This window comes from Siniperca chuatsi, linkage group LG4, assembly GCF_020085105.1.
Source record: "Siniperca chuatsi isolate FFG_IHB_CAS linkage group LG4, ASM2008510v1, whole genome shotgun sequence".
Classification (NCBI taxonomy): domain Eukaryota; kingdom Metazoa; phylum Chordata; class Actinopteri; order Centrarchiformes; family Sinipercidae; genus Siniperca; species Siniperca chuatsi.
The window spans coordinates 19,243,905-19,267,646 of NC_058045.1; the positions used below are offsets into that span (position 1 = coordinate 19,243,905).

The 23,742-nt window shown below is 40.5% G+C and overlaps 1 protein-coding gene across 5 annotated transcripts in view; it reads left to right on the top strand.

Annotated features, from left to right (window-relative positions):
- The window catches only part of btbd11b (BTB (POZ) domain containing 11b), a 75,126-nt gene that overhangs the window by 18,884 nt on the left and 32,500 nt on the right, over window positions 1-23,742 (top strand). For 2 of the 5 annotated variants that reach the window (XM_044191948.1, XM_044191950.1), the window contains exon 2: window positions 6,922-6,996. The exons of 2 other annotated variants lie outside the window; for them this stretch is intronic. In XM_044191948.1, the coding sequence (XP_044047883.1) occupies window positions 6,922-6,996 (75 nt within the window). Of the gene's footprint in view, window positions 1-6,921; window positions 6,997-20,991; window positions 21,010-23,742 lie in introns of those variants that run through there. One more of the 5 variants, XM_044191952.1, reaches the window with a different exon arrangement.

Below are 23,742 nucleotides of genomic sequence, written 5' to 3' on the forward strand. Positions count from 1 at the left end.
TGTCAGCAGGAGAAAAACAAGAACATAGGAAGGATGATTTTGATCTGCTCAGGGACCCAGGACAGATAAATCATTCAGTTACCTCCAGCTGGCAAAGTCCCATTTACGATATTTTTTTGTCTAACCAGAAATGTTGACATTTGAAAATGCAGCTCAAATAGTGGGATGTAATTAGCTTTATGATAAGTCTTCATATAGAGTAACTGACAGATTGAAACTATTTTTAAAGAAACTGAAGTGCAGCATCATTAAAAATATCTTCTGTAAAGAGTTAAAGGTCAAATATTTCTAACCTTTTGATGAGGAAAATCTCCGTTTGCATATCTCAGCCTTTGGCATTTATTAGAAGATCGGACAAATTTACTATACGTGTTTTTGCAAATGTTTGAGACAGTTCTTTTTCACCTTTTCTTGTCTCAGGAGAGTAATCGTAGCTGTTTTGATATATTGTAAGATGAAACTAAAGGCTGTCATCTTGTGTTTATTTGGCTTTCACTCTTCAGTTTCTGAGAGAGAGTAGTGGACTCCTGCAAACTGTCAGCGCAGAGCACAGAGTTTAATAATGAAACAAGTCATAGACGTTGGTCAGGCTCCATACCTTTTTTTATGTCATTTCAGACATTGCTTGTACAAATTAGAGGAATCACGGTGCAATTTGTCTCTCAAACGATATGATATTCATACATCATAAGCACAAATTCATCTCACAGAGAAATGACTCAAGCTATATGTATTGGATCTATGAAGCTCCTTATTTCTTTATTTTTTCTCTTGGAATCACTTTGCACCGCTGGCAGGGCCTCAGTGGAATTTAAGCCTCATTAAGGAACCATTAAGATATGCTTTACTTTGAAAATCCAACTCATTTTTTTTTCTTTACGCATGGAAACTACATAATGTGGCTGGAGCTCTTGCTTGGCTTTGTTGAGCTTCCTCATATAACACCAGAGCATATGTTGAGCTGGAGCTGCTCTGACAGAAATTATGAAGTGTTTTGTTTGAGTGTGGTCTAATAGTTACTGTACACTATATACCAAGACAGCTGGAATTCAGTGGTGAAAATCATTCTCAGTCAAAAATTAAGTATGTAATATCTGAAAATGGGGACATGAAACAAAACAAACACAGGCACAAAGGCCACCATTAAAACCCTGGCTGTGTGCTGTAGTGCTAATTTGTATTCATGGTAATGTTACCAAGTTGTATGTAGATTTACAAACTCATTGAATGTGCTTTTGATTTTGTAGTGGATGGATCTGCAGCCCATAATGATGGGTCTTTAACAGTGAATAACAGCTCATCTCTGGGGGCCCAAACCACTGCAGTGATATCACTGTGGATGCAGATCAAGAGGAAAAGGAGCTTTAAAGCACCCTCATTTTCACACATGTGTCACATCAGATTATCTGATCAGTGTTGAAATGAACTCCTCTTAATTGATAATTTCTTTCCTTGCAAACGTAGCAACATACACACTGAGCTGCTCCTTCACAGTGTCATTGTTGGCTGCAGGGGACAGTGTTCATTTATAATCATTAATTGCTCATCTCTGTCTGATCTTGCATGGATTTCACATGTTCACGGGGAGCTTTGGTATTGAAAATTGCCCCATGACATCACACCACACAGCGCCTTGCCGGACTTATTTGGATGAGACAGCGTACTGAACAGAGGGGACCCACATGCTTGGGTTGTGGTCACGTTGGTTTGGGGGTTTTTAGGCCCATGGTGTAATGATGGAAAGATGGCAGAGAGCCACATGAAGAAAGGTCTATTATGAGAACAACATTCCCTGATCCACAAGCAAGAAGCCCCCAGAGCACACTTTGCGACGACAACATTCAATTTGCTGATGGCAAGCAAATGTAGTTTCAGACAAGAACTGAAAGAAACATCAACATACTGTGGTATTTTATTTCTTTAATTTTAGTGGGTTATTGAGGCATCTAAACAATCATATACAAAACTGTAAAAAAAATTAAATATGGGAAGGATTTTTTTCTTAAGGGAATAGTTCAACATTTTGGGAAATGCGCTTATGCTGTCTTTCCAAGAGTGAGCGTAGCACATTGATATCACTTATGTCTGTGCATTAAAGGAATAATGTGACATTTTGGGAAATACCTTTTTCGCCACAGACTGGAAGAAGGGATGTTAAACAAATTTGATATAACATGTTAATTAGTGAGCTTTAGAGGCTGTAGGCAGATTTTTTGGACAGAGCCAGGCCAGGCCTGTTTCCCTCTGCTTCTAGTCTTTATGCTAAGCTAAGCTAATCGGCTGCTGGCTGCAGCTTCATATTTACCATACAGACATGAGAGTGACATTGATTTCTCATCTAACTCCCAGCAAGAAAGCAAATAAGCGCATTTCCCAAATGTCCAACTATTCCTTTAAAAACAGAGCTAGAGTCAGGACGTTCTTAGCCTAGCTTAGCATAAAGACCAGAAGCAGGGGAAAACAGCTAATGGGGCCCTCTTCAAAGTGAAAAAACATTAAATAAGCTACACTTAACTTGACAGTTCATGCACTGTTACCTTATACCGTATTATTATCATCAACCGGTAAACCCACTTGGTACTTCACACTTATTTTATTTTATTCTTATACCCACTTGGTACTTAATTTATTTTCTGACCTGTATTATAGTGTATTATATTTTTTGCTAGTACTTCTGTTCCTGTGTGCACTGACGTAAAGGCGAGCTGATGTAACAAAAGAGTTTCCCCTTGGGGATCAATAAAGTATTTCTGATTCTGATTTCTGATTCTGATGACAAGACTCCAGGAAACTGCACAGAGTCACTCTACCCAGCTGCTTTTTGCCAATAAATAGTTCAAGCATGTAACCCCATAAAACCACAAACTTACATATCTGTTTGTGTATGGGTAAAATGAATTAGATACGACGTGTCTATTAGTCAGCTTTAGAGGTGTTGGTAGGTGTATTTGTGAACTTTGGACAGATCTAGGCTAACTGTTTCCCCTCGGCTTCCTGCTACAATAACAATTAAACTTTGCACATACATTCAGTGCTAGTCATGTGAGTGATTATACTGTTTGCATAGCTTGTATACTGTATGAAAAGAATGGTAGACAGAGAATTAAAGAGGTCTGTAATCAGAGATTGGGCATCAAACCCTGCACTGACAACTGCAAAGTGAATTTCCTCTCTTACCTGTTGTGGTAGTGTCAGGTTCCCTCAGGGGGAAGGAGATTAATATGTCACACTGTGTCTCTGATCCCTCACCCTGTGTGCACTCAATACACTCTGTTGTGTTGTGTATGCTTTTGCCCACATCCTTGATCTGATCGAGCTTTTGACTGAACTTAGTTAGCACAAAACAGCACTGAGGTAAGCGTACAAAAGAGCTGCACTTTTTCCACATGTAAAATATAATATGTGCTGTTAGCTGCTCTTTCAAACTCAGAAATTGTCTTTCACACTGACAGTCTCTTCCTGGTTTGTGTCCAAGGAGGGAGTAATTTGGCTGAAGCAGCATGGAGCAGTTTGGAATGAAAGTAGAATGAGTGAAAAAAAAAACAGTTTGTTTGTTTGGAAATCCATTGTTGCAGGATGAGATGGAGAAAAAGAGAGAAAGAAAGGACTTATGGGAGACACATGTGTCTACACATGTGGACACATGAGCTGGTGAGCCGCAGCACATCATCCAGATGGCTAATGGCTCTCTGTGCCTCTCCGTCAATTGAGAACTGTCATCTCCTTAAACCACTGACACAGCTGGATACATAAAAAAAGAAATCAATGCACGATCAATAGAGTCAAACATCCAACCATTCAAATGGTTACACAGTGGTGTTTGATCAGCACGTGTGAGATCAATGAAGGATCGTCCTTTGAGTGTTCAGCTGTGTGGGCATCTGCACAGTGATGACAGCATGCAGGCCATGTGCCTCTCAAACTGACTCAACGCTGGGGCTGCACAGATACAACACACAACAACACAATAACACAAACACTGTACAATATAATACAATTCATGACGACAACTAAACAATCTATGTTAGCAAAAACTGTCATAGAGCTCACTCAACACCTCTCTGACAGAATCAGTCACTAAAATTACACATGATAACCTTCACACAGGTTGTATTTATTGCAGGGCTGTTTATTTGCATTGCCTTACATTAAACAGATGTTTTTGTTTTTGGGTTGAACCTCTGTGGAGGCAACTCTGTTTACTTGTTGCAAGTATCATTTCAGATATAAAATGGGGAACAGAGAAAGGCTGAGAGAGATGAAGGACATTTATTGAATGTCACAGAAAACACAGATGTTATTCCAGTATTCATATACAGTATATCTGCCTGTTTTTTTTTTTTCAACATTTGAAAGTTTGATAGTTTGACATTTTGGGACATACACTTATTTGCTTTCTTCCCGAGAATTAGATGAGAAAACCGATACCACTCTCATGTCTGTATGTTAAATATAAAGCTATACAGCCAGGAAACAATTACGATAGCATAAATAGTGGAAACAGCAGGAAGCAGCTAGCCTGGCTCTGTCCTAAAGTAAAAACATCTGCCTACCAACACCTCTAAAGCTCACTAATTAACACTTTAAATATATAACTTTGTGGAGTCTTGTCCAGGATGTTACTGTGCCCAGCTTTTGTGCTAATCTAAGCTAACAGGCAGTTGGCTGCAGCTAAATATTTACTGTACAGATGTGAATCTTCTCATCTAACTCTCAGCAAGAAAGTGAGTAGGCCTTAATGTATTTCCCAAATGTCTTTCTTTAACATTCTTTGCATTGAACTGTATTTTAATATAGGTAAAACACATTTTTGCAAGAGATTCTCTAATATGTTTTATATCTCATTATGTGATTTTTTAAAATATCTATCCAACAGACTCACATCAGGTGTGTCATGTTAACTCAATAGCATGACTTTTCCAAAATATGATTACATGGAAACATGGAGTCAGATAGATAGTGTATTGAATATTAACTGTACAATAATTGTACAATAAAAGTAGATGATGATATGCACTTTATGGTAAGGTGCTGGATTGTACTTACATACATTAAAATAGAATTAACTGTGTATTGAATATTCTGTATATTGTCACAAGACAGGTAGAGGTATCCAACACAGAGAATACTTGTTTCTGATTGGACAAATTGTGCATTATCTTCCGCTTTGTCTTCCCTTACCTGTTAAGAGTTTTGAATACATTTCTCTGCCAAGGTTGACAAAGATTGTGACGATAAAAAATTTCTATTTACATTTTCCATGGATTGCTCCATATTTTGGGAAAAAAATTATATATGTATCTGGCAAGTGGCAATGGTATAATTGGGATAACCCACTTTGATATTATTTACTAATTGCATGGGTTTTTGTGTATTTTCCCTCACATTTTTAATTACTGCCAAACTCTGTTGAAACATGAACATTATATGATGAAAACTACACGTACATATATCATATTACATCATTTACAATCACACCACATAGAATGCGAAGAAGTATAGCAAGAGGTACTTCTTCACTAATTATGCAAATTCCTGATTATGTAATGATGATGAAGTATGAGAAGGCAAAAACTCCCACCTGTTTTAAACACTTGCTGCATCATCCTTCCCTCTTCCACAGCCGAGGCCTGCAGGACATTTTCCCTTTTATGTTTGATTAAGGGCAAGAGCTGCTTTTTACGGCTGTGGATACCTGCGGGTCAGAAACTGTACACACCTACAAAGAGAGTCAGTGCGTAACCCTTTGAACTAGTTCATTCTCCCCTCTGGTCGTTCGATGCATTCCTCATGTTCTGATGTTATTGTTTTTTGTCTTTACCAGTCTGTACACGGCGAATGCAGCCTGGCAGGTGTAATGGCCAGTATCAGATATCATTCTCCCTGCTGGGGAGATTTAGAGAAACCACTCAATTAATTTCACAGATGAAAAGTGGACGGCCAGTGGAAGGTCATCCCTATTCATTAGCCACAGTAGCGGTTAAATCTGCATTAGCATAATTCTGTTGTCTTTGGCGTAACAGGGACATTAACATTGTGGCTTCTGTAAAGGTTGGATCAATTTCAAAATAGTGCCAACTGAATTACTTTGTGTTCACTGTTACTTACAAAAAACATGACAACTTTGTCCTCTGTTTTGGATGAGAGATGAGGTTTTTCTCAAGGTCTTTGCAAGAAGACAGGGAGAGGGAGGGACAGTGAGAGGACTGCGCCCTGCAGTCCACATGCTGTAGTCATTACTTTGTGTGGTGGTGAGCTTTATTGCTTCCCACTCGTGTTAAGTCAATCCAACAATTTACTCTGCTGCCCTTGCTCCCTCTCCTCTGACAGTTTCATGTACGACTGTTATGTCTATGGACGTTTCTGGTCAATCAGTGCAATGTTCTGGATGGGTGAGCCAGCGGTCTGTCAGCCCTCTGGTTTAGGCCGTAAAGTTCCTCGAGGCAACATGAGGGAGGGTGGAGCTCTTCATCTTGGAGCCCTTAACTGGATGGCTGCAGGCCAGTGGCTAGGACAGCCTCCAGCTATTGATGTCATCGCGGCTTTTCTGGTATCAACACCCTCAGGATGTTGTTTGTTTCTGTAGGACAACAGCAAGTCGCAAGGCTTCCTTTGTTCCTGTGTCCTTATTTTAGCCCGTGTCTAGCCGCTGTTCGTTAAACATAAATGAAGCTAAATGGGAGACAAAAGCTAGATGAACAGTAATGTGGCAGCACTTTTTAAACACTGATTACAGGGGTCGACAACAAAGGCCTATTTTTGTGCTGTGAAAGTTGCTGACCTGGAGCTGACGGGGGACGATTGTGTTTCACATGCTCCTGCAGGCTGTTTTGTCCTGCTCACACAGCCCAGAGGCTATCAAAGGGCATTAGCTACTATGCTCCAACCTTCAGATTGTATTTTTGTCTCTTCTGCATCTAGACTCGCACATCACAAGGTCACCACAAGAAACAGCAGAAGCCTTTTTGCAGCTGACTGATAGTCACATCTTGGCAGGTTGTATATCCATAATATTTGATGACAGGGGAAGTGACTGTCAGTTGCTGGCCGTGTCTTCTCCAAATCCTCTCAAGTCTATTGACTGTCCATCACTGTCTCCCTGTTTTCATTGATTTTCTCTTTTGATTTCCCCACTATACCCAACTCATCACTCCTCTCTGTCTTTTTTTTCACACTGTACATCTGTCTTTTGATCATCCAGGTCTCTCTTGGTTCCTCTGAAGGTAAATATGAGTCACTGTCTAGAGTGAGCAGAGAGTACGATGCCCTCATTTTGAACACCTTTTGCCAAAAGGGACCAAAAACAGACTTTTATTCTAAATTATTCTAATTATTCTGACCTGAATTTGTATGCGCAGCACACTAACATACAGCACATTGTCTGTTCTCCAGTAGTCCATACACATAGACTAGTAGGATGTAATTTGTTTTTATGTTTTAAAATGTTTCCAAATGAATTTAGGAACTGTACGAAAATTATATTAAAGAAAAGGATAGACCCTACCCAGTGTTATTAATATTTTTGTTGAAAAATGCCATCCCCTCCCCTCCAATAATATATTTATGGCAAACATAACAAAATGCTGAATGTTCTAGCCATTCACTTTTTAAATGAAGAGCTGCTAAGTACACGGTCACTACAGCCACAGAATGTGTAAAACGAGCACAGGCAGCAGCTCTTTGGCTTCTGATGGACTTGCGCACCACAGTATTTTCCCCCCACCCCTCAATGAAAATATATATGCATTAGATCAGATGATGATATAGCCTACCTTACTACCTTTCCTTCAGGAAAAATATATAACCCTCGACTTTCTCTGACCCCCTCTCACTCTCTAATAATTTTCTTACAGTCCCTTACATTTTAATGTATGAGGTAAACCCCTGAACCTGCCAAGACTTTATGCCATGCTCGCCCCACCACAAAGGATATGATAGTATATGACTGTAAGTAAGCCTATACAAAAAGTGTATGTGAATGTGTGTGTGTAAACGCAGACAGTATGTAGCACAATATAATATTAGCAGCACTGGATATTTTAATGTCCCTTGGAACTCTTTCATCCAGTCACAGTGAATTATTCACAACTGTAGTTTCACCAAGCCTACAGGAGAGAAAAACACACACCTATCTCTTTTTTTGTTTGTGCATGTGTGCATGCTCGCACAATTGAAACCCCTCATGGAGCATGGCTGCCGTCTGGTGCAGAGGCATCTTCTGTGGAGTCAGATTACCTGACATTCAGGAGGTTGCCATGTCTGATGAAGAAGCTGAATCCTGCTTCAGTGGGCAAACATAAAAAACATAGCCTGAGTGTTATTTTCTGCTCATGGGCCCAAGGTGTTTTCTTGCATGTGACAGATAAAGCAAAGAAAATCCCCCCATCTCCCCAGTCTAACAGCGCTATGGTGACTCTATCAGTGATGTTCTTCTGTTTTGACCTAGAGTAAAGAAATGGATCGCCAACACCATTCCCTCAGGGAGGATATGAATGGCTTGCCAGTCATTCATTGGCAAATAACAATTATCTGGCAAATATAAATTCCCTGCAGGGGCCGAGTGGCACCGGTGTGGCACAAGCTGCTATTTTGACACGAGTCCACTGACTTCCTTTCCATTCACAAGCTGATGGTAATGCCCACTGAAGCTCCTCTTCATTCTTGATGCATTCAGTAAACCACTCACCAGTAATTACTCCACTGACTTCTCCTTTATTCACAATACTCTCAGTATATATCATTACTAGTGTTTGAAAAATCAGACACTGGCACATTGTTCTCTCATTAATTTAGGGCACAAATGAAAAGCTGCAGCGCCATCTCACTTCACCTAAATTAATTTTATTGATCGTTTGAGCCGGACAGCAATCAGAAAGATATTAGTCAGGAACCTTACACATCACGATTGCCTTTCATGCTGTTTTGCCATTTCAGTCACACAGCTGGATGATTACCAGTGTAATTCACATCCAGTATTTTGTTGGAATGTGTTTACCTCGTGAAGATTCACTGTATTTTCCTGTGTGTGTGTGTGTGTGTGTAGGTGTGTGATTACAGATAGTTTTCATCCTCATTTAACCAAAATTGAAACTTAATTAAAAACAAAGTCTCCTTGATTAGTTAAACGGAAAGCATTAATAGACCATTTGTGGGACGCCATAAAGCGTGCATCCTAAATGGCTTCCATGAATGATATGAGATATGAACAAGTGGTATCAAAGAGAGAACACATTATGCTCAGTTTCTTTATATTCCTACTTGAATTGTTAATAATTATAGTTGGTTAATAGTGTACATCCTCTTGTCAACCAATCATCATTCATAATTACATATTGTATATAACTGATCATCAGTGTTTGTCTTATGATAGGGAAAGACACACACACATTGAGTGTATGTGGTGTGATAACTTAAGCTAAAAGTGTACTGAAAATACAGCTTTTTAATGTGCACGGAAATGCCTTTCCACATTTTAAGTTTTAGCTTTGGAATAAAAAATTGATAAACAAGTATGAAATTATTATAATATGGCTCATATTATTTATAAATTAAACAAACTTGAACATTATTTTTGCCCCTGTCCAATTATTTCTTGCAGGAAAATCTGTTTGTCAAGTGACTTTGTTGAGAGGCACTGCACACTGCCATTTCTAAGTAACGTAAGTTTACATTTAAACCCAATTTATCTGTTTGTTAGTAAAAAAGTGCATCTTCTACACAATATCAAAGCAAATATATAAGGTGACAAGGCAATTTCCACCAGCAATGCATATGTTCAGTCACTCACCGTTAATTGTGGTGCTCCTTATTTTCTGAGATGTCACTGTTTTCTGTAAGTCAATAGGTTCTCATTTGTTTTCTTTGTAATGGTGCCTTCCTGTTTGTCATTGCTGTATGGCAGCATAATCATTTTTTTTATTGGCAGTGGGTGGCGGGAAGAGGACAGAAGACAGACAGACAGAAAGGATCAATGGATGACTTAATTCTCACAAACAATAGCTCTTTATTTCAGCAACAGGAGCTTCTCGTTTTGAATAAGCTGAGGTATTAATCACTGCATGAAAGGAAATTCAGGCAGGCACTACATGATATTAATAGTTTGGTGATAATGTTGCATTTACCAAAAGTGCAGGATATAGCAATTTGATGTCAAAGAACAAAGTACTAACCTGCAAGAGGACATCAGGCCCTAATCATAACTCTCTTAGACCATCCAACAGGAAGCATCATTTACCAACTGTCTAATGTAAACATGTCAATGTGTGAGTGCAGGAGAAAGAAAGCTCAGACAGAGACAAGAGCATCCTTGAAAAGGCTTTATTGAAAAAAAGAGAAAATAACAGAAAATACATTTTTTAAATGTGACATTATTCCTACTTCCCACATTACCAGATAATCTCTAGACTGTTTTTTATTTCAACACCAACACTGATAGTACAACAAAAACAAATCAGTTTTCAGTATGAGTTGGGTGAGATGAGTGGAAAACATCCACTGAGATTTGATTAGGCCCAGCAGCTGGAAACCACACCAATCAGGAAAACATGGGCAGTGGTTTAGTTGATGACAACAAGGGGCAGCACCGAATTTTGAATTCATCTTCAGCACAGACTTCTTAAACATCGTTACTACTCATCAAAGGTTGTAAGTGAAGCAGTATTCAACAGCTGCATGGCTTAGTTAAGCTTTCCTCATCACTTCAATTGTATTTATAGACCAATTTCAGTAGATGGTTTAGATGTTGGTCAATTTAAGAATAGGTTCAGATTTTCTTCATGTCTGTCTTAATACAATACTCACATGCCTATATATTATGCACATTGAAAGACTTCTTGGGCACTGCAATCATTCCTTTCTTTCATATTGGCTGTGAAGTCCCTTCATAGGAGGACTCCAGTGTAGGAGATGGGGGACAAAATGCACATGGTTCTGTGCAAAAATGCATTTGAAAGTGGGAATTTCACTCACTTGATTTGCTAAGTCAGACTGCTGAAGCCTCATTTTAGTTTCAGTTGAACTTTAGAATACACAGAACGAGGACTGTGGATTTTGACCCTCATTTCATACATTGGAGTTGCACCAGTGAAGGATCTCTTCACGGTCCATATAGAGAGGAGGAGTGACTGCAGCAACCGAAAACTCTTCACTATACACACATGCATGAGAGTATTGTAGTACAATAGACCTGAAAAAACCCCAAACTTATGCTTGAAAGAACAGTTAAAATATTGGGAAATATGCTTATTCGCTGTATTTCCCAAAACAATAACATTTTCATGTCAGCAGCCGGTTATCTTAGCTTAGCATAAAGACTGGAAACTGGGGGAAACAGTTAGCCTGGCTTTGTCCAAAGGTCAACGTAATGTAAAAATGTTATGGTTTTATCTGGGGTTTTGTGCTGGACTGTTTCTTTGTTGGGCGCAGTGCCAGGCAACCAACGTAGACTCCAGGAGTTGCTGTGTCTGGCCAAGAAATTGTCAAGGACATAAGCCTCTGTAAAACCATAACGTGTCGTTTTTTACACTTCGTTTTTGAATTAAACTTGTTAATTAGTGCGCTTTAGAGGTGTTGGTAGTCAGATTTTGTTACCTTTGGACAGAGCCAGGCTAACTGCCTGTTTCGCCTTGCTCTCGCTGGTGCCTCATACACATCATCTGCTTTGACCTCCACTCAGGAGTTTCTAAGTCATCAACTAGTACTGTTAAGGTTGACTTTCATTCAGCTTCCGCTCAAGCTTTCAAGCTCTGCTGCTTCACCTCTGCTGCCAACTCAGTATACCTTAGCATTTTCCTTTCATTCGCCTCATCTGCTCCATCCTCTCATCAACACTGTGAGCTCCACAGAATACACAACCTGCTGTGCTGGCTGATGGCAACACAGAGTCTGACTTTAAGGATAACAGATTCCCATTTCCCTGTCCACCTACCTGCCCATAAAATTCACTGCCTCTTCCCACCTTCATGAAAATAGTAATATCTTTCTTCTTGTGAACTAACAAATGAAATTGCTGCCTGCCAGTTAAATAGTTTAGGTAACTAATATATGAAGTGATAGATTCTCAATATAGGCACATGTGATTTTCAAATGAAAGACATTACATATGAAAACAACAATTTCATATAATATCACATGTGCAACACATTTAATTAGATAAATGCTATTTCTTTCCTGAATAGCTAGACAATATTTTTTAAAGGAATATTTTGACTTTTGGGAAATGTGCTTATTCGCTTTTTTGCCTAGATTTAGACGAGATTATTGATACCACACTCATGTCTGTACGCTAAATATGAAGCTATAGCCAACAGCCTGTTAGCTTAGCTAAGCATTAAGACTGGAAATTGGGGGGGGGGGGGAGCTAGCTTGGCTCTGTCCAAAGGTAACAAAATCTGCCTACTATCACTTCTAAAGTAAGTTTATGTCTTGTTTGTGTAAACCATAAAAAACTGAAGTGTAAAAACGGCACATGTTGGTTTTAATGGGGCTGATGTGGGGACGTTTTCTTGGCTGGGGCCAGTAACCTCTGGAGTCTCTGCTGGTTACCTGGTAAGTATAAACTTGCCTGGGCAAGACTCTAGGAAGTTACTGCTTGTTACCTTTGGACAGAGCCAGGCTAGCTATTTCCCCCCGTTTCCAGTCTTTGTGCTAGGCTAAGCTAACCGGCTGCTGGCTGTAGTTTCATATTTATGTTACTGACAATGGTATAGATCCTTTCATGTAACTCTCTCAAAGAAAGCAAATTAATATATTTTCTAAATGTTCATACTATTCCTAAAAATAACTTGTATCAATGAGATATCTCCTTCACTTTTTGTGTGTTTATAGACATATATAGACAACCAGGAAATGCAAACCAACATGGCTGTCAAACAGCAGCTCCCATAATGCCCTCAAAGCAGGGACTCCTAACTTTGAGAAACTGCAGGGTGGTATTTGATTGTCAAGATGTCAGTGTACAGCACTCAGTGTAATTTTGCTGTTTGTTTTCAAGGCAGCTCCATCACAGGATGTACACACCCTGCAGTTGAGGACCCATTTTTCTCTTCTGTGTTTTGTTTCCACATCAATCAGTTTGGACCGGTCGGGTCCCTGCTGAGGTTCAGGATGTACCTCAAATAATGAAAAAAAGAAAGAGAGAAAGAAAAAGGAACTCTTGAAGAGCAGCAGCATGTAGGCAGACTTTTAGACTAATATACAGAAAAACCTGAATTTGTGTGAGTGGGTTGAAGTCACTTAATGGTCATGATGGGTACAGTTACTAAAACAAAGATTGTTATCAGGCGTAATGGACAGAATGAGAACTGATGTGTGTTCTGCCCCAAGCAAGAATCCTACAGTACCTATAAAAGATGAAGACATGGCCAAAACAAATGTAGTTGTAAATCAACAGTTGGCCTAAATTTGTTACCGTGTTGGTTTATTCTGCTTATTCACCTTCAAGGCCAAAATGCTAATCAGAGACCTTTATAGCTCAGTCCTTCCTTTTATTTTGTTAAAAAATACTCTACCTCTATATACTTTTATCTCAGCTTCACTGTGGCCTTGAGATCACACTGTCAGGTAATTTCAAGGCTTTGATTCCAGTTCACCACTGTTGGTCACTCTGTATAATTTGCAGTGACTCGCACTCAGAATGAAAGACCTCTGCCTTTTAAGATAGCTGATATGATTTGAAGTCGTCCATCTACATGGTGGAAACATCTGGTTGATGGCCCCTGACGTATTTAAAGGCTGTGTCACTGTCATTCATCCTTCACTTTGACATGGCTGGGGGAATGAGAGGACCTCACAACCCTGCATGGATAACATAAAGGTAGCTAATGTGACATGGCATGAAGTGATTTATATAGACTACTACCACACTTTCAAGTCATCTTACTTGAAAGGAGTCAAAGGACGATTAGCGACCTTGTGTTCAGACACGCAGGCTAATCGCCAGTGAGGTAGAAAACACATTGGTGTTTATAGAGGCAGCTCACATGCTGTGAGGCACTTCATCGCCACGGCACGCTTTACTGTCCATCCATCCATCCATCCATTTTCTACCGCTTGGTCCCCGTTAGGGGGTCGCGGGTGACTGGAGCCTATCCCAGTGACTTCGGGCCTTAGGCAGGGCACACCCTGGACAGTGGCCAACTCGTCGCAGGGCGAACACAGACACAGACAAGGACAGACAACCATTCACTCACACATTCATTCAATACGGGCAATTTAGAGTTATCAATTAACCTACACATGCATGTCTTTTGGACGGTGGGAGGAAGCCGGAGAACCCGGAGAGAACCCACGGTAACACGGGGAGGACATGCAGACTCCACCCAGAGAGATTGTGTGATGTTGGTCCGGTCCGGGAATCGAACCCACGAACCCACGATCTCCTTATTGGGACGCAGGAGCTGTAGCCGCTCTGCCACCGTGCACGCTTTACTGTCATTGTGCGCAAACATGCACTAATACCAAACATACACACAAGGGTCATTCATGGGTGCAGTCTAAGAGGGGGCATTGTTGGATAAAATTAAAAGAAAATAGTGAAGACCAGAAGTCTAATGGCCGAGCCAAGGTTTAACTTTGATCTCCCCTCTGATTGGAACACGCAGCTGAGTGTGTTGGAAAACTCGAGAAGGCAGATTTCAGTTCCTTCCAGAGGCGTAGGCCCTCTATTCAAGACCTTAGCTGTAATACCCCTGGCAGCCAGGTCAGCATTATATAATGCATATAAGAGTGTCTATCATGAAAACAGAAGAGACTGCTATTAATGGCTTAAGGGCACTAAGTGACGCAAACAGAGTAAATCAGTTGCGGAACTCATTACTTGCGAGTAAAACGACAACAAAAAAATCACAAGCCTATTAATACCAGTGTGGAGACTTTTTACCACAAGACTGTTGACAGCATGATATTAAACTCTGACAGGCTTCTGGGTATTACTGCTCTCATTTTGCCGAACAAGACACAGGACTCATAAGCCTGGCACAGGGCTTATAAATCCACAAATTCTCATGTCATTTGCCCGCTCAGTGCAATTAATAATGACTGCCTAAAACAAGTTTTTGTGCAATAGCAGTCAACCAATCATGCATTCAATAATGCCGGTCATTGGCATCTTTGTGCTAATCTTTACTGAAACTCTCTGTACTCTGCATTAATGGCCCACTGACTTTGGGACTATAGAATTTGACCTCAAGTGAAGAAATGAGGCAAGCAGAACATTTGGAAAACAAGTTAACACTACACCCATTTGGGATAATGGGTTGATGTACTTCATGCGTAGCCTTCATTCATAGCTTCTCAAAAGTACCTTATGAAGGATAAATGATACTCTTTAATAAGAGTACTTTCTGTTGGTACTGGTGAGGTGTTAACACATGTGGACACACTTTACAGAATCTCACGCGAACAGTCATGCTTTTCAAAGCAAAACATCACATGTGCGGCCCTCTTAAAGGTCACTTCACTTCAAAGTCAGGCTACCATTCTCCATGGGGAAACTCTCATATACACAGACGATTTGACTTCACTTTTTAAACTTTTCACTTTTTTTCTTTATTTTTTTCTTTTTTTTTTAAATCTTAGCTCTCTGAGGTTGGTCAATTTCCAGCTCTGGCTATGCAGCCAAGTGCATTAAGCTGCGCAGATGAAGTGCCACAGCCAACCAAGCAGAAAAACAACTTGCGCCTGCCTCCACTGGGCAGGGTGGTGATGGCCCGGGTTAGCACTGGACTCCATAGTGCCTGGGGTGGCCTGGGACTTGGCCACCATTAATTACCACTAATGAGTTGAGCATGAGTGACCTGATGATGATGGACTGTACATCCCCTTCTTGGGCTTGAGAGGGATATGGGATACGACACTGTGATGGGACATGTGGGGACATGTAGCTATGCTGGTTGGTGGTGTGCAGCAGCAGAGATGCATTTTGATGGTGAAGATGAATAATCACTTAGGGAAGAAGAGTGCTGTTGTTATCAAGAAGAGTATAAACATGATGAGGAGCAGTGCTAGTTTCCTGATTTATCGTGCTATGGGGGGATCAAGTCGTTCAGAAGCATTTCTCAAGAGAAACTATGAAATCTCTGAACTACACAGTTTGAGTTGTGCACTAGTTGTGTCTTTGAAAGACTTCAGTATCCCTGTTTTTCTGTTTTAAACTTTTAAGTGAACCCCACCCTAGGAACTGAGCAGAGAGTTGAACATTGAACTTGGCCATTTCAACAATGACTCCCTTTTTGCATTTATATTCCTGGCATACAGTGTGTATGAATCTCACAACTCTGCAGAATGAAGCAGGAATAGAGGAAAAGTGTGTGTGTGTGTGTGTGTGTGTGTGTTTGCATCTGCACATACTGCAGATGTGTATGTCTGGGTGAATGCATGTACGCAGGGATGAGTTTGTGAGTGTGCATGCACATTCCACTCCATGCCTGTGTATTTGGATTTGAAGTGACTGCTCTCTGCCAGCCAGCTTCCTCCGCCCTCCGTGCTTCGCACAGCAGAGCCAGTGTGCCTCAGGGAGAGGCTGGGAAAACATGTGGGGGAGAGCCCGGAGGAGCAGGAGGGAGACCCAGCCTACCTGCTGCCTGCAGCTGACTGGAGTCAGTTGGTGCAGGGCAGACACCCAAAATACGATACCTTCAATATTTGCTTTGGCTCGGTTTGTGTGTTTCGTTAAAGGATGTACTGTTGGCATGGGCTGTGACATTTTTAACCTACAATAACAATCTTGCTTTGGGAACATATCCTTGTTTGAAAACCTTGTGTATTGCATGCGTATTATTTTGCTAATTTCTGTTTATGATGCATGAGGTAGCAGCACTGTATCTGTCTCTTGAGTTTTATGGGTTAGACGTGTAAGAGGACATATTTTTTGAAAGGTGAGCTTGCATGACTGATTTAATGAGTGATATTGTAAATTGCTCAATTACACCTTGGCCGATGTAAGTATGAGAGCAATCGTTCATTCTCGAGATTTAACAAAGAGGACATTGTTTTTTGTCAGACTTTCCACATTTTCCATAATAAGTAATACAGTTGAGGTCACCAGGGCTCCTCCCCCAAGGTTTGGAGCATTGTTCAAATTGAATGATCACAGTTCTGATACGAGTGCTCTCACATTATCAAAGTGACAGGGATATTTGCTAATGGAGGACCTCAACAGTGAGGGTCATCCCCCGGAGGAGGTGCTGGGGTAGGGGGAAGCAACAGGGAGCGGCACACAGCCCCAGGCCTCATCACTCTCTGCCAGGCATGGCCCACTTCCAGTCAGTGTCTCTGCTACACGCAGCCACTTTGCAAAGTCAGAATGATAGATTACGCTAGGTGAGTTAAACAATTACCGAGCAATTTGGAGCTTTATGCCTCATAGATTGCTGGTCTCCCATCCTGAAACATCTCAGGGAAGAGTAATGAATCAACATTCGGAAAAGAAAGTCGGAAAAGTCGCAATTCTTTGATGTGAATAATAATATTAGGGGAAGGAGTGTTGTTTTTTTGACTGTCAAAGACTCACTTCTGTGCTTTATCTACTGTTAGTGTATTGGACGGCTTACAAAACATAAACATGCACATGCACCATTTAGATCAAGTCAAACCTACACGTATAAGAAAAATACACATTCAATTGAATTTACAAAAACAAACAACACAGTGACATTGTGTTATTATCCTCATACGAGTGCAGGGGGCAGAGCTTCATAGTTCTGCACTGTGCAGGGTGTTATCATGCAGGTGGCTGATAACTGACTCGTCTGCCCACTGTGAATGCAATAAACCAGTGTTTAGAAAGCAAATGTGGCAGGAGAGAGCAGGGCATGTGCTTGACTCTATAGTGACGCACAAGACGCCAGGGGTCTGTTCTGTTTGCTGGGATGGCAGCAGTTATCAGATTATTTCCACCAGTTTGGAGACATTGGACTCCTGGGAGGAGCAGCAGGAAGATGGAGATACATTTTGTGGCTGCAGTCAGGTGTCAATACTGAATGGATGTTATGCATAGAAAGGGTCATAGGAAGAAATAAAAAGAAACCTAATGTAGATGAGAAAGTGGCCTCTTTGGAAAACAAAAAAAGTGCTATTTTTAATGTAGATTGTGGTCTTGTGTGAGTGTTTACTGTGCACCACAGGAGCCACTGGAATGAAACATGATGGACCTAACCACATTTTAATGGATAAGGCAGGTTATTCTATAATATTCTTATTAACAACAAAACCCCTGAAAAGGCCAACAATGTGTTAGTCCGTCTCTCAATACTTTCAGACTTCCCTACCATGTCTGTGGCTCTCAAGCCCATTTGTTCCTAATGAAAAAACTGGTGGCAAATGAATAGTTTAAGTTTTTTTAAAAAGGCTCAGTAATTTCCTAAAACAGCTGGGCACTGTAGTTTTTAGCAAATTACTTACACAGGAGTATACGATGCGGATGAATACACATTTGGTGCTCTAGTGAGTGTTTACGCCACCAGGACCCACATATGTGGGATTGACTCAAATTAAACCACAGTGCCCATGTTCATTGTAATGAAGGAACATGTCACCCAGTGCAATGATGTGATTTTTAATACAACAATGGAGGTCTATGTCACAGGCAATACTTCTTAGTAGGATCATTTCATTGTTGGTTTTGGTCTTCTCGTGCTATTTCTTGAAAACAAGTTCTCCTTGTCATTATGATAACAAGACATGTTACATATCCTTCACCCTATACATCCTCCACTGAACAGGCTGCACTGTGGATTACAAATCCTGGTCTCATCATCTGTCATCTCTCCTTACATCCAGCACTTTGTGTGATGTTTTTTTCCAGAATACTTTAAAACATCCTCTCTTCCCCTCATTTCAAATGTTTCACAGCATGTTTCCTCTTTTACTGTAAATGTTTTGCTTTTAAAAGTGACATTTTCTCAAGTGACACACACAAATGACAAGAATGGAGAAATATAGCTGCTGCAGTAGGTTTTCTCACAAGAAAAGGCAATGTAGAGTTTATTCAGTGTAGATTCAGGGTTACAGAAATGTGTCTTGCAGACATGTTTGTTGAAGATACTATATAATGCTTGATATGATGTCACCCTTCTAAAATGACCCAGAGGAAAATATCCCCTTGCAGCAAATCTCATTTTATGACATTAGTCATTTCCTTTAATTACTCCAGTGCCCTCAGTGCTAAATAAGCAATTACTTCAGAACATTGTTGCTTTTAGCAGGATTTCTGTGTCTGTTTGTCAAAAGTTCAGAGGCTTTTCATATTTTTAGAGTTATAATTCACAGCGACTCCATCTTTGATATTACTGTAATGCGACAGACCACACAAACCCACTTTTTTTCTTTCTTTCAGATTAAATGAGCTAATTGTGAGGAAGACTCTCCCAAAAGCTTATAGAGAGGTAGTGCAGGGTGAGCAGAGAGATTATGGCTCAGTGACTTCAGATTTTTCCCTACTGCTGCTGATTGCCAGTATTGTCTGGAAAGCATCCTGCGGGAAGCGTTCGACTCATGGATATTACACACAGACTTATTACCCTTGACAGAAGAAATGAGATGAAAAGAGAGAAATAATAGCAAAAGAGCTACTACCTCGGGGTGGAATAACACACAGCTTGCAGGAAGGCTGGTTTCCCTCTGATTGGAGAATATTGCGTAATTCTAGTTTTGTCCTTGTTGTGCGTCAGTCACCCGTCACAAGTCCTCCTTCTGTGTGTGTTTTTGAGTGTATGGTCTATTGTGTGTTGATGACTTGTATAGTATGTACTTGCATGTGTGTTTTTTGCTTAACTTATTCACATCTGTCTCTTTTTTTTAGCTCTTATTTCCTGTGTGTTGCTATTTCCTAGCTGCCTGCAATGATTCAGTGGCCACAGTCTCTACTCAGCTGAACTTTTGTGTTTTTGTTACCTACCCCTCTATTATATTTACATTCTTTTAGCATTAGCTAATTGATGCTAACTAATAAGTTCTGCATCAGCTTTTATTACGTATGATGCAGGATGATCAAAAAAGGACCAATCTGTGATTAAAACATATATACAAAAGAGCAGCCCCACCATTAATAATCAAACACAAGAATTGGAACCTGCCATCACTCCCAAATTGTTTTAATACAAAAACTATCCTTATCAATAGCTAAATCTAAGGAATTAAAGCTTTCATAAACTGTTTAAAGTAGGTTTGTAAAATTCAGCTAAAATGCAAAATTTAAAATGTAAATTATCCATCTGTAAATGCTTTTCCATCCACGTCTTTTTGGAACAGCTCTCTAATTACAGTGCTGCTAACAGAGGCTAGGCTCCATATTAAACAGGATGGACTAAATCAGACTGTGAGCACATATGTCTGTTAGCTTCTCGATTTCTTGCGTCTAATGGACACCTTCTTCAAGGAGTGTCAATGATGAGGTGTGACTTTAATCAAGAAAATCTAATCTAATACAAGATTGTGCGCACGCTTCAATAAAAAGCCACACACGGAGGGCAGCAAGGTGACGTTAATAATTGGATTGTTTAAGCGTCCTGTGTCAGTAAACAGAACCTTAGTGAAGTGTCCTTGAACACGTCACAGGGACTCCCTATCAGCTCCAAGAGGCACTGTTGTGTGTGTGAGCACGACCTCTGACCTCTGCTTGGAGGAGGGGTGTCAATAAAGGACCAATACAGTATCACGTTCATTTTTGCATTCATTATAACTCATTATTTAAAACAAGAGCAGGAGAGGTTTGATGTGCTTATACAGTGGGCTCTTCTTACTGATCTGATCTGTGCATAAAAATAAACCTACCATCAGAATGTGTTTCCTTTGGCGGTTTACTCACATCAGGAGGCGTGTGTGTTTCTTTCAGAGTGACACATGATGCAAACTCGGAAGCTTTTTCAGTCCTCTGTATTAGGGACAGCAACAACAACAAGTCTCCAGACTTTAACCTGAATGTGTTTGCCCAGCAAAAGGAAATATTCAGTTTGGATTAAACAGCTGAACACATTGTTCTCTCTGCAGAGCATGTCCTACTTCAACTACATGGTTTGCCTGAGATTAAGACTTTTTAATTACTTATAATTATCTGTGTGTGTCTGCTTTTGTGTGCATGCACTTCGGTGTTGTATGCAACATGGCTTGTTATAACTTGTTTGCAGCTACTGACTGTATATTAGCATTTGGGTGTGTGCATGTGTTTGTGGTTCATCCAGTGTTCACATGGCTTCTCCCTCTGCCAGTTTCGTAATTTAAACAGACATTTGCATGTGCACGTATTTTTTCACAGGACTCATTTATACCCCTGTGGCTGGCACAGGACTAACCCATTAAAGACTTGTGGCTACCTCAGACCATACTGTGGTCACCTGAGAACCCAAACTGAGACCGTACCTCTGGAGATTTACAGTCTTTTCAGGCATAACAACACTTCTTCATAAAAAACACAGTTTCATATTCACACCTCTATTTCTACAACTCCACACACGGTGAAAGTTATTCAGTATGAATAAAGCAGCCATTTAGAGAAGGAAAGGCATTCTAACACATGTTAACATAGGTCACTACTCTGTTTCCCGCTTTCCATCTCGCTATGCCTCCCCCTATGATCGCTCACTCGGTATACATATGGTAGCCATCTGGCCTGGCAGAGCAGAGCCGGAGCCTAGAGTGGGGCATCACTACTGTGATCCATGTACAGTTACAACATGATTAACTCTTTAGAGCCATAATGCTGCACTAAAAACAGTTGTATGCTTTCTGGTATCTCTTTAACTGCGTTTGCATCATGCTGTCTGTATTTGTCTTACTTCCTCACCTTTTTCTGCTTTTCTTTCATTCTGTCACTCTGCCTGATTGTCACCCTGAATCAAATGCTACAGTCAAGTCAGCAATTACGCCTCATTTATCCAAGTACTGCTTTAGTGTATCTGTTTGTACAGTACATTCATGATTTGCCAGATCAAAGCTCGACTCTGCTGTGTCTGTGTCTTATCTCTCTGTGAAACCCAAAGCCAGTGTTCCTGCAGAGCTGCAGTGGTGGAATGTAACTAAGTACATTTACTCAAGTACTGTACTTAAGTATACATTTGAGGTACTTGTACTTTACTTGAGTATTTTCTTCTCATGCCAATTTCTACTTCTACTCCACTACAATTATTTGACAGCTATAGTTACTATTTACTTTACAAATTAATATTTTTGCATGCAAAACATATGAAAATAATAAGAAGAACTGAAACGATTAGTCGATTAATCAATGACAGAAAATTAATTGGCAACTATTTTGATAATCATTCCAGCTTCTCAAATATGAGGATTTGCTGCTTCTATTTTTAATTACAAAATTTTATTTATTTTGAGGTTTGGACTGTTGGTTGGACAAAACAAAACATTGTGAAGGTGTCACTTTGGGCTCTGGGTAATTGTGACAGCCCTCACTTTTCAGAATCTTTACAAACCAAACAATCAATTATTTGAGTAAACAATGAGAAGATTAATCCATAATAAAAAATAATCATTAGTTGCAGTCCGATACAAAATAGTTAAGAATTAGCACCACCTTAACCAACTACAACAGTAAAATTCTGCTTTTACATAAATGCATGAGTAATAATCTAATGATATAATATCTTCTTCTTTTCCTTTCGGCTGTTCCCTTTCAGGGGTCGCCACAGCGAATCATGTGCCTCCATCTAACCCTGTCCTCTGCATCCTCTTCACTCACACCAATTAACTTCATGTCCTCTCTCACTACATCCATAAATCTCCTCTTTGGTCTTCCTCTAGACCTCCTGCCTGGCAGCTCCAACCTCAGCATCCTTCTACCAATATATTCACAGTCTCTCCTCTGAACATGTCCAAACCACCTCAATCTGGCCTCTCTGACTTTATCTCCAAAACATCTAACATGAGCTGTCCCTCTGATGTACTCATTCCTGATCCTGTCCATCCTCGTCACTCCCAAAGAGAACCTCAACATCTTAAGCTCTGCTACCTCCAGCTCTGCCTCTTGTCTTTTCTTCAGTGCCACTGTCTCTAAGCTGTACAACATCGCTGGTCTCACCACCGTCTTGCACACCTTTCCTTTCATTCTTGCTGATACTCTTTTATCACACAACACACCTGACACTGTTCTCCACCCGTTCCAACCTGCTTGCACTCGCCTCTTCACCTCTTTTCCACAGTCTCCATTGCTCTGAACCGTTGACCCTAAATACTTAAAGTCCTCACCGTTCCACCTGGGTCCCTCTCATTGACACACATGTATTCTGTCTTACTGCGGCTAAGCTTCATTCCTCTGTTTTCCAGAGCAGACCTCCATCTCTCTAGATTTTCTCCACCTGCTCCCTGCTCTCACTACAAATCACAATGTCATCCGCAAACATCATAGTCCATGGAGATTCCTGTCTAACCTCATCTGTCAGCCTGTCCATCACCAGAGCAAACAAGAAGGGGCTCAGAGCCGATCCTTGATGCAGACCCACCTCCACCTTGAACTCCTCTGTCACACCTATAGCACACCTCACCACGGTCTTACAGCTCTCATACATGTCCTGCACCACTCTAACATACTTCTCTGCCACTCCAGACTTCCTCATACAATACCACAGCTCCTCTCTCGGCACCCTGTCATACGCTTTCTCTAAATCTACGAAGACACAATGCAACTCCCTATGACCTTCTCTGTACTTCTCCATCAGCATCCTCAAAGCGAATACTGCATCTGTTGTACTCTTTCTAGGCATGAAACCATATTGCTGCTCGCAAATGCTCACCTCT